The following is a 12,567-nucleotide window of genomic DNA, read 5'->3' as shown; positions in this document are numbered from 1 at the left end:
ATTTTAAAGAAGAGTTTTTATGAAAACTACCAAAGCTATGAACTCTGCTTTCTGTTATACATTTTAGAACTACAGATGAAATGTATTGCAGTGCTTTCAGAAGTCCTATGCATGGCGCCAATGCCCTAGGTGGCTTTTCCCGTTTACTACTTGTAATAATGTTTGTTGATCTTTGTGACTGATCTAGTTGGTGGTGGGCTGACAGGTGACAGAACTTCTTCCTCGTAGCTCTTGAATTTTGGGGGGTATTATTACAGTATGTCTAATAGCTGTTATATAATTTCTTTATGCACTGCAAAATAATTACGCTTTTTCCCTGATCTTACTCTCAGCGCCCTCTCTGGATTGTCTCACATATACATACTATGTTTTTACACTTCAGATATAAAATGGAAGTCATAAGTAACAAAAAGTTGAGGACTCCTGAAATTTACCACATATGTTTAGGATGGCATGTATTTGTATAGGGTCTGGATGGCCACTAACAATAAAGAATGAGAATAATACTCTGGTTAATAGCAAAGACTCTGGAACCAGACTTCCTAGGTTCAAATTCAGTTATTTATTATCTGAATGATCTTGGGCAAATTAATTTACCTGTATGTGCCTAATTTTGCTTATCTGTGTAATGGGAGTACCTCACAGGGTTGAAATGAGGTTAAATAAGTTAGTACATGCAAAATATTTAGAACTCTTCTTGGCAAGCAGAAAACACTGTATGTGTTTGCTATTATTATTGTTGTTGTTATTATGTACTATAGAAACCAACAGCATTTTCTAAATTGTAGAATTCTTTTTTGCATTATCTAGATCTACAACTTCTTGGCTGTTTAAGAATAAACAATTCTAAGGTTTTGTGATTGTTTTTCTACCTATAGTTTTAGTGAATTGGCATTATCACTGAAATCAGACCTTCATAAAATGGATTTAATACCATACATGCCTATACTTTTTATAGCCTTATTAATCTGATTATTGTTGGTTTCAGTTTATTAAGTATTGTGACATTCTTACCGTGGTCTAATAGCTATGAATTGTAGATCTAGAGAATGTATTCAATAAATATTTTGTCATTAATATGTGTACAGAACAGGACCAAAAATATATGACCCCTGACTTTAAGGGACTTATAGTCTGGAGAATAACTTGAAGATAACAGGAAAAATATTTTTTTGATAAGAATAAAATATATTCTTTCAGCCTTTCATTTGAAGACAGATATTTATTAAGTACAGTATTTATTAAGTATGTTATGCCATGATCTTCATAGTCTTTATTTCTGTGTACTTTCATTCATTTCAAAGATGACTAAGAGATGGCTGTTGCCTGTGTGCCATTTTGGTGCAATAGACTAGTAAACACATTGTTATAATAAAGGGCTAAATGTGCTTAGATGGTAGTGTGTATGAGGTGCAATGGTGAGGGTTGGTCAGAAAGGATTTAATGGGGGAATTGAGCCTTGAGCTGAGCTGTGAAAGTTATATTGTGTTCTTCGGCATTTCAGGGGCCAGAGGATGCTACAGACAGTATGAAACCCTTTTAAGCGGGACTGTCAAGGCTGTGAAGGTGGCCCATATTTGTTTTGTTCACTTCAGGATTCCCTGTGCTTATTGGCATAGTGGCTAATATATAATTTATGCTCAGAAATACTTGCAGAATGAGTGTAATGAATTAATGAGATGCAAGCAATTTGGTGTTAACTGGAGAGTGCATGGTGGTGCATTGGGAAATAAGATTGAAAAAGTGAACATAGACCACATTGGGAAAAATTATACTAAGGAATTTAGGCATTGTTTACAATGAATGAGCAGCCTTTGATGTGTTTTAATCAGGATAGTAATAGGTCAGAGTTGCTCTGGCTCACTCTGGTAGTAATATCGAGGATGAATTTGATGACTATGCATGGAAATAAGTGAATCAGAGATATAAGTAATATGGCAAATTAGACACCTAATAATAGCCTAAAGATTTTAATAAGGAGAAAGAGTATTGATCCTCTCACAAATACCACAGATCTAAAATCTAATTTCAGAGAGCTAAGAAAGAAATAAGAATAGAATATAGAACTCACCTGTAAATTTTAATGTTTATATTGTATTAGAAGCAACTGTATAAAATCTTAGATCCAAGGATTGAAAACTCTTACTTTTATTTTATTTTATTTTATTTTTTGGAGACAGAGTCTCGCTTTGTTGCCCAGGCTGGAGTGCATTGGCATGATATCGGCTCACTGCAACCTCTGCCTCCTGGGTTCAAGCAATTCTCTTGCCTCAGCATCCAGAGTAGCAGGGACTATAGACCCGTGCCACCACATCTGGCTAATTTTTGTATTTCTAGTAGAGACGGGGTTGCTCACGCCTGTGATCCCAGCACTTTGGGAGGCCAGGGTGGGTGGATTACTTGAGGTCAGGAGTTCGAGACCAGCCTGGAAAATCATTAGCTTTTAAGCAGTAAATTTTATTTCCCTCCTTTTACATATAAAGCAAAGTGAGGCCTCCTTTTCAAGTTAGATGATTGTCAAAGTCACATAACTTAGAACTTGATTACAATGTAACAATTTTGTAGACTATAATGAAAATGAACAGTGTATACATAAAACGAGATAGAAAGAAATGGATAGAAAGGGGCAAATCCAAGAAGCATTTATAGGGAGGAAATAAGTCTTAGCAATGGATTGGGCTTAGAAGTAAGATGGCTTTAAGTTGCAGATGTGGTTTCTTTCCTCTTTGTTTCTAATACCCACCACTGTCTCTCAACACACTGCACAAAGACATACACATAGTTACCTTCCCTCTGAGAGTTCTCAGAAAAAGCCTATGGAATGAATGGACAGATGGATGAATGACAAGGGAGAAATATGTTCATGTTTTGAAGATAGCTTTGCAATAAACAGATTCTAGTTGAAGTTTTTTTTAGGTAGCTTTGGGAATGTTTAGCATCCCAGTCTGCATAGTTTTAACTTATATATAGCGTCTATTGTCACATGCTAGAAGTACGCATATTATAACAACATGAAAAAGAGACAGGCTTGAGACCCGGCCACATGGAAAAGGCAGCCCTAAATATTCAGAAGGGAGATGAATCTGAATGATTTAGTGTAAAGGTAAGGAATGCAGCCCCCGAGTTTCACAGCACATAAGCTAATGTGCACACACACGATCCTTTGTCACCCAGAAGAGATTATATGTATCTTCAAAACATGAACATATTTCTCCCTTGTCATTCATCCATCTGTCCATTCATTCCATAGGCATTTTCTGAGAACTCTCAGAGGGAAGGCACTATTTGTGTGTTTTGTGTGGTGTGTTGAGAGACAGTGGTGGGTATTACACAAAGAGGAAGGAAACCACATCTGCAACTTAAACAGTGTATGCTGGCAGTGTCTCTTCTTAACTGGAAATTTAGTAAAGAGATTTGTGATATAGTTTGTTTTCTCACAGTTTATGCATCTTATGTAAAATTTATCCTTTTACAATTTTAAATGAGTTGAAATCATCTTCCAAGAATTAATTTGCCTTCATGAACATCTTTGTAATAGGAGGATACTGTCCTGTGCACTGGAACATGAATGTTCACACTGTTTTTTACACACTGACCACAGTCTAGCTACTCTATCTGAAGTTTCATGTAGAGTTTTTCATGAGAACACTTTTCAGGTCTGACACCATAACGGGCCACCCGGATTGCTTCCACTGAATGTGCTCAGAAAGGCAGCAGGGGTTTTGGAGGCCAGAGGATCTGAATCATGGTACTGCTACCAAATGGCTGCTGTTTTGCACAAATGATTGACCCCAGTTTCCTCATGTATAAAATAAAAACGATAATAACTCTGTGGTAAGTTTATATGAGAAAACAGAAGTAATGACACCATCATGGAAATGGGGAGTGGTACTGGAGAGTCACTTTCTGTCCCGGGTCCTCAGATTCATCAAGATTCTCAAATTTAATATTTTGATATTACCTCCAAATGTTAGACAATTCAGTATAGTGATATTTTGACAGAATCAAGAGGTAACTTTCATTATATATTTTAAAACTTATATTCCATATTCACTCCCTATAATGTTCTAGAAATATTTTTTATAAGTGGTATAAATGTATTGTGAACTATGCTTGTATATGACAATAAATTTGCTTATTTGAGAACATATTAATTTATTCAAGGAAAATAGTGAAAATATGTAGCAATTTTAATAACTCGATTTTGACATTTTTAAATTATCATACAAGAAATTTTTGAGCCAGCATATGAAAGACTCTGCATCATTATCGTCCCTGACACCATAACACTTCCTTAGGAAGATAAATGTTAATTTCCCTCTCCTCCAGTTATCTCATAACAGTAACATTTTATTTAGCTACTGTTATCAGAATACTGGAAATTTTATAATTTTTTCCAGCTAGGCTGTCTGTCAAAGCCTTTAAGCACTAAAATTTAAAATTGTTCTTAAGGGAAATACCTGGAAAGTATATTAAATACTCCCTTCCCTTGGGTCTGACAGCGGTTGGTGCCAGATCTTCTTGGTACATGATCTTCTTGGTGACAAAGGATCATGTGTGTGCACATTAGCTTATGCACTGTGAAACTCAGGGGCTGCATTCCTTACCTTCACACCAAATCATTCGGATTCATCTCCCTTTTGAATATTTAGGGCTGCTTTTTCCATGTGACTGGGTCTCAAGCCTGTCCCTTTTCCATGTTGTTATAACATGTGAGCTTCTAGCGTGGCTTCTGATATCTATGGGCTGGGAAACTACATAAAAAATGTTCTTAGTAAATAGGTTCTAAGTGGGGACTTGAGAGTCTTTTTTTTTTTTTTTTGAGACGGAGTCTTGCTCTGTCGCCCAGGCTGGAGTGCAGTGACGCGATCTCGGCTCACTGCAATCTCTGCTTCCTGGGTTCACGCCATTCTCCTGCCTCAGCCTCCCGAGTAGCTGGGACTACAGGCGCCCGCCACCATGCCTGGCTAATTTTTTTGTATTTTTAGTAGAGACGGGGTTTCACCATGTTAGCCAGGATGGTCTCAATCTCCTGACCTCGTGATCTGCCTGCCTCCGTCTCCCAAAGTGCTGGAATTATAGGCGTGAGCCACTGTGCCCAGCTGAGAGTGTCTTTTCCACTAGAGTCTGTATGTTAAGATATGCACGTGTTAATGTATAGACATGGTGACATCTCTAACAAACACTCAGAGGACTTCATTTATTTAAGTGTGGGTGTTATGCTATGTTCTAAATAGCTGGACTTTCTAGAACGGTAACTTCTCTTTAAATTAGATATTGCTTAATTTGGAATGTGATCATTTCATGAATTACCAACTGCTTAAAGTCATTTTGTCTCTAGAAAACTCATTTCATTGAATTACCAATTAGCGATATTTTGTTGTCATTACCAACACCTACAGTTAACTTTGAGATTTTATTATTGGGAGGACACATAATATTGGGTCAGTATGATAGAAAGGTACTCTTTTAGTCTCATTTTATTTTTATTTTTATTTTTTGAGATAGGGTCTCGCTCTGTCTCCCAGGCTGGAGTGCTGTGGCACAATTTCAGCTGACTGCAATCTCCACATCCTAGTTCAAGTAATTCTCCTGCCTCAGCCTCCTGAGTAGCTGAAATTGTAGGCATGTGCCACCACACCTGGCTAATTTTGGTATTTTTAGTAGAGACAGCCTTTCGCCGTGTTGGCCAGGCTGGTCTTGAACTCCTGACCTCAAGTGATCTGCCTACCTGGGCCTCCCAAGTACTGGGATTACAGGTGTGAGCCACCATGCCTGGCCTTAAGTCTTATTTTAACCTTAAGGTTAAATTGCTTTGTGATGTTAACAAGTAGGAAAATATATTTGTGTTTTTCCATCTTTGTTTTTTCTTCTCAAGGAGGTGTTGGTAAGAATTGAGTATAAGTAACTTATAAACTGCATGGTGAATTTCTGTATAATTGGGTTTACTATAAACTTTAGTTCTACATAGTGCTTGATTCAACTGTCTTGTAGCAGTGTTCCTGAATTTTTCTTAACACATATCCATTCCATATGTTGTCCTTTTCATACCTAGCTTTCTTTCTCTTCGTGTGTCTCTCTATCTCCTGATCTTGGTTTGGAGCTAGTCTCTCTGTTTAATTGTTATAATTAAAGCTCAAGCAACTTTTTACACATTCAAGTAGCACTTAAGAGTGAAAATCTGTTTCTCTTTTGCCCATCCTTATTATTTACAGTATGTATTTTACTTAGAGAAAACATTGAAATCTTTTTTTTTTTAACAGAACAAAATTTTTTTTTAATTCTTAAGATGTAAATGGCTTCTAATTCATTAAATAGTATTAGGAAATTGAGCTAAATGTTTGAGTCAAAAATTCAGCTTGATAGAATGTGGCAGAGCAATTGACTCAAAAAGTTTGGCAGTTTTCGCAACTTAGCTGAAAATTTTAAAACTCCTTTTTTACCTCATGGAATAAGCCATTTTAATAATTTGTTGAACAGGTCAATAAAATTACTTCTTAAATAATGTAGTTTTAAAGAAATGATTTTGTTTATTTTTCATAATGGTATCTTTGTTCAGATACTCATTCGTCAAACTGTGATTGTAGTTGCCTGATATTGAGAGCTTGTAATTATCACTCAGTGCTCACCACTGATTCCCATTAAGCACCTCTCCTCTACGGAATAAATACACTTAGACACTAAGATCCTGGGAAAGGAATTCTGCTTTACTGTGGTTGAAAGTTTTCTTAAGTGTAAAGTAATATGAGTTCTAGCCCATTGTTTTATTTAGAGAGAGGAGTACTCAGCAGCTGCTTTTATGTTACTTTTTTCTTGCTAGTGGCCAAATCCTTACTCTCTAAGGAACATTTTTGTTTTCAGAGAAAGAGAACAAAAATTCTAAATATTAGCTGTATCTCTGAATATTAGCCGTTTCAAATGTTATATTATGCGTAAACAGCAATGCAGGTAAAGGGGAATTAAGTATAAATACCAAGACCTGGATGCTTTTTATACTTGTAGTTCAACTAATTAACAAAGCAAATGAAACCTAAATTTAGTATTTCTGATCTGGGAGTTGAATATCAGTTTTTGCAATAGTGTATAATAAAATTGTATGTAAAGATTTTTCATCACTGGTTACTGAATTCATGCAATTCTGTCTGTTTGGAGTTGTGCATTCTGGACCATAACATAAAAGCTAATAGGCAAAATAGTGAAACACAACCAGTGGTTCTATAGGCAAGTAGCAAGTAAATTTCATCCTACCTCTAATTGATTCTGAGAGAGAAAGAGAGGCAGGGGCCAGAATAGGAGGGGAAGTAGACTTAGTCTTATGTTGGGAGTTGAGAAGCTTGTACTACTAGAAAGCTAAAACCCTACTGCCTTATTTATTCATGTATTTATTATTTAATATACCATTTGACCATATTTACATTCTTAATTTGGAAAGGAAAATGTTCTGCTTAAAGAGATAGTATATAGTAGATGAGTTGCACACTGTTTTATCAAGTTCATTCTAACATGCAGCCAAGGATGAGAACCACTGGTAGCAACAGTGGTGAATTTCATTAGAAGATTCATCTTGAGTAGTGTCGAGAGATTTTAGTTAGGCTTTTTATACTGTTTTAAGGCTTTGGTGAGATTTCTAGCTTAGGAGCCTAATTACTATTTATACCAGTTCTTGTGAATATATACGATTCTCATAAAAAAGAAATGTATTATAATTGCCTTTTAGGAAATGTCTTTCAAAATTGCCTATTAAAATGTTAATATTAACCTTTATGTATGGATTGACTTAAAAATCACTGGAACTACTAATTTATTTATAAATCCATTTTATGGCATTTATACATTTTTAGGATCTTTAAAAGGTAAGTTTCTTATACAACTTATTTAGTGTACAACATAGGAGAGAAAGCAGCTTAGGAATTCCTAAAGTAGGTTCTTAATTTGGAATATTAGAAATGACACCATATCTTCTAGGCAATCAGAGGGATCAGTGAATGTCACACTGTTTAAAAATGCTGTCAGATAGTTTTTCTTTTCATTTCTGTAAATTATGTTTCTGTGGGATTGGGAAACTATATGTTAGGAAATCGGGAGGTCAGGGATAAATTCTTAATACTTCATAATGAGAATATCTGAATAGAAACACAGTGTTTCAGATCTCCAACTGTTGTATTTGCCAATAAATTACCCAAAAGACAAGCATTTGAACATCCAGGAGTTCCCATATCATGACTGGGTGTCACGGCAACCACTGCCATTTCTTTTACTGCCCTAAGGTCAGATCAGAGCAAGCGGAACTCCTGCTGTGAATCTGTTGTGGACAGTTGTGTTAGAATATGGTGAACCAGGGACTCTGAAATAGTGATTGTTTCTAGGTGTGGTTTTGTGAAATATATTCCTGAATTATATATTGTATTACAAGAGTCGTAACGGCTGTCGCAAGGACAATTATCCATGCGTTAATATCTCACACTGATTAATCCGCAACAGCTAATCAGAAAAATCATGGTCGTTCACTTTTTAAAAATATATAGAATACAGTCATGTAAGTGAAGGTTTATGTTTTGTTATATTGGGAGAGAAAATTTTAGATGAAACCAGATCTTTCATTTTAATGCCATTATTTTGGTAGGACCAGATGGATCATACTTCCTCAGGTCATCATCCAAACAAAAAAAGAAAGGTAGCAGAGAGTGAATTTTGTAGTGCTTCTGTTTTTATTAAGTAATTTTAATGCTGCAAAAGCAAAAATGGAATGTATTGGAGTATCAGAGTAATATTGATACAAGGATATGGAGATTTTAATCTAAATTGTACAAGTAGATATAAATGAAAAGTTACTTTTCATATGTGTTGTAAAACGAAAATTTATTAAGTTTTCTTAAAATTCTGTGTTAACGTTCTGAGTCTGCATATGTACATTATGTACTTTATATTTTTGTACTTGCTCAGCTTTTATGTTCAGCAGAACTTTCCAAACAACTTATCTGTTATGGAATAACTATATTAACTACAATAAATAGGTTTACATTTACAAAGAAAACAGGTTGTTGGGGAAGCTAAGGCATATCTGTATGTCAGAATGTTAAATCCTTAAAGGCCTGTAGGTTTGACCTTGTTTAACCCTTTTATTTTACAGTCAGGGTGCTGAGGCCCAGGGTATTAAGTGTCTTGCCCAAATTTAGTTTCCTACTTAGTGACACAGCTGAAGCTGGGAGAACAAATCGGACAGTTCCCTCTCAAAGTTGTTTTTCATCATAGCATTCTGTTTAGAAGAAACAGGGCAACTCTGAATTTACAAATAAGCAAGTTGCTTGCTTAGAAAGCAACAAATAGTGCTCACTTTGGCAGCACATCTACTAAAACTGGAATGATACAGAGATTAGCGTGGCCTCTGTGCAGGGATGGCATGCAAATTCATGAAGTGTTCCATATTTTAAAAAATAATACAAATTTTAAAAAGACAGTAACAAATGCCAAATATTGCCAACATACTTTTTATATTTTAATGTTAGTTTTTGGTTTTGCAGCATTTCAGAAAAGAAAATTAAAGGTTTCTTTTTGCTTTTTAAGTAGTTTGGTGCAATAACTTTCTACCTGACTTTCTCATTTTTCCTATCAACTTATATTTATGATTCTAAGTATCACATTTGTGTGTTCTGTAGATGTGTGAAAACTGTTAATATTTAATGGCAAGCCATGTGATTGAATCATGTTTTAAATCTCCTCTAACACTATCCCAGTTTGGATACTGCAAAAGAAGTTGTTTCTTGTAGTGTCTATGATTTTAATAATGTAGTCTAACTCATATAATACAGTATCTATGACAATATTTGCAATTATATTTTGCTATCAGTGCAGTAACAGATGAAATTTGTAAGCCAGTTGTAATTGATTTGTCAAAACAGTAGGTCCCTGACTGATTAAAAAAACCTTTAGAGGAAATAACTTTTTTTCTTATAGTATTTATAATCTTGTTAACCTTTGGAATTCTAAAAACATATAGTGGATCAAATTGTTCTTGCCTATTATTTAGACGTTCTTGTGGTTTTTAGATTTACTGCGAATAATGAGTGTTTTCAGATATACCACACAATGGCAACTTGTCAGCTACTGTATTTATACGTGAGATAGACTAGTTTTAGAGATAGCCACATGATACCAATAATATGAACTTCAGCTTATTAGGCGACAAATCATGGCTTTTTCAATTTCTCTTTCAGAACAAAGGAAGAATTATGCACGGGACAGTGTCAGCAGTGTGTCAGATATATCTCAATACCGTGTTGAAGTAAGATGCTTTGGCATTTGCTAGTATTTAGAGTGACACTTGAGGAACATAAACGTTGGAAGTTAAATCAGAATTCGGTTTTATTTCATTCTTATGATGTATTTTAAGTTGCACTGACCTTTTTGTTTAGGTTTTTTAAAACAGATGTTACATGTAAAATATCTTGTTAGTCTGTGGTCTATTTTCATAAAGAATGATTTAAAATCATAACTACTACTCATTTATCATTGCCAGTCTTATTTCATTTAAAAAAGGATAATGGCTTCTACTTTGTACTGTAGAATCTTCTCGAAATTAAGCCTTTGACAGTTTCAGTGAGCAGTTTAGTTTCTAGTTTAACGAAAGTTATTACTAGTTCTAGTTAAATAAGGGTTATTTTTAAGTTTTGGCGCTCTTTTAAGATATTTGCTCTTGGTTGGAATTTATCTAGATAACCTCTGCTTATAATAGAAAATATTTAAGCAGAGAAGTAATTTTTAAATTGCTCTTATTTCCAGTTTTCTACCTATCTCAAGCATGCTTAATCAAATTTAAACAGTTTTGTTTCAGTAAGTGGTTTTGGTGGTTTGAATAGTTTGACAGCTCCTGTAGGCTAGAATTGTGCTGTTGCTACAATCAGTGTCCATAGTTTTTTTTTTTTTTTTTTTAATTTATTTATTATTATTATACTGTAAGTTGTAGGGTACATGTGCATAACGTGCAGGTTTGTTACATATGTATACTTGTGCCTTGTTGGTGTGCTGCACCCATCAACTCGTCATTTACATCAGGTATAACTCCCAATGCAATCCCTCCACTGGCCATCAGAGAAATGCAAATCAAAACCAAAATGAGATACCATCTCACACCAGTTAGAATGGCGATCATTAAAAAGTCAGGAAACAACAGGTGCTGGAGAGGATGTGGAGAAATAGGAACACTTTTACACTGTTGGTGGGATTGTAAACTAGTTCAACCATTATGGAAAACAGTATGGCGATTCCTCAAGGATCTAGAACTAGATGTACCATATGACCCAGTGTCCATAGTTTTAAAGCTCCCATACAGATAGCCTGCTGTTTAAATGCTGCTAGGTTCAGCATTTAAATAACCATAATAGAGTATAAAATAGGGAAAAGTATACTTGAAGAGAATATTATTTAAGCTGTTAAGAAGTTGTTTTAATATCATGTTTATGTAGTTCAACATGGCTCAGTATGAAACAGATTTAGGTATCTTATGAGTCAAAACACCATTTCTTCTATTCAAAAAAAACCCAAAAATCCCTGCTTGGCTTTATTCTCTCGTTAAAATAGTCATGAAGTTTGAAGAGCACTTTATGTTTGTCGTTCTCTGCTAGCTGACCTCAGGTTAATTTGATTTTCTTTTGGAAAATGTATTGGAAATGTAAGAGGTTGTATGTATTTGTATCTGTTATAAATCTTTTTCCTTTTTGCCAATCATAAGCACTTGACTACATTTATCCTGGATCGGAAAGATGCTATGATCACTGTTGATGATGGAATAAGGAAGTTGAAATTGCTTGATGCCAAGGGCAAAGTGTGGACTCAAGATATGATTCTTCAAGTGGATGACAGAGCTGTGAGCCTAATTGATTTAGAATCAAAGGCAAGTGTGTAAAATTTATACTATTTTATTTTCAAGAAAATGCCACTAATATTAATGTTTACAGTCATTTCAGATTGTTTGAAAATGGGTGGAAGTTTGAAAAATAAAATGTTTACTTTATTTATAGAATGAACTGGAGAATTTTCCTTTAAACACAATCCAGCACTGCCAAGCTGTGATGCATTCATGCAGCTATGATTCAGTGCTTGCCCTGGTGTGCAAAGAGCCAACCCAGAACAAGCCAGATCTTCATCTTTTCCAGTGTGATGAGGTTAAGGTAAGAGAATGGTGAAATTTTTGTTTCCTCTTTAAGCAGACGTTCTGACAGCTTTTGAATTACCTATTTTGATAATATATCTCATATTAGGTACTAGATTTTTAGTTTCTGAGGATCTTGTAAGGAAAACAAATACCTTAGTATCTTCCTTAGGATTTCCATGGCAAGTAAATAAAGAAATTAGGGTGATGTTAATCAAATCAGGGGCAGGCAGAGTAGCTCATACTTGTAATCCCAGTGCTTTGGGAGGCCGAGGCTGTAAGATGGCTTGAGGCCAGGAGTTCAAGCCCAGCCTGGACAACATGGCAAGACCAGTCTCTACTGAAAAGGTTTAAAAAATTAGCCAGGTGTGGTTGTACATACTTGTAGTCTCAGCTACTCAGGTGGCTGAGAGAGGAAA

At 35.2% G+C, this 12,567-nt stretch overlaps 1 protein-coding gene and 1 non-coding gene across 3 annotated transcripts in view; both read left to right on the top strand.

Moving 5' to 3' along the window:
• Positions 1–12,567, top strand: part of EPS8 (epidermal growth factor receptor pathway substrate 8) — a 169,402-nt gene that overhangs the window by 106,724 nt on the left and 50,111 nt on the right. For both annotated transcript variants that reach the window (XM_025401810.1, XM_025401809.1), the window contains exons 4-6: positions 10,215–10,282; positions 11,729–11,890; positions 12,018–12,167. In XM_025401810.1, coding sequence (XP_025257595.1) covers positions 10,215–10,282; positions 11,729–11,890; positions 12,018–12,167 — 380 coding nt within the window. The remainder of the gene's footprint in view (positions 1–10,214; positions 10,283–11,728; positions 11,891–12,017; positions 12,168–12,567) is intronic.
• LOC112635628 lies at positions 9,327–9,430 on the top strand. Its single transcript, XR_003121973.1, has one exon. It is a non-coding gene; the product is annotated as a U6 spliceosomal RNA (small nuclear RNA).

Source organism: Theropithecus gelada, chromosome 11 (assembly GCF_003255815.1).
Source record: "Theropithecus gelada isolate Dixy chromosome 11, Tgel_1.0, whole genome shotgun sequence".
In the NCBI taxonomy this organism is placed as follows: Eukaryota; Metazoa; Chordata; class Mammalia; order Primates; family Cercopithecidae; genus Theropithecus; species Theropithecus gelada.
The sequence above is the reverse complement of the archived record's forward strand: the minus strand, read 5'-3'. Positions and strand labels throughout refer to the sequence as shown.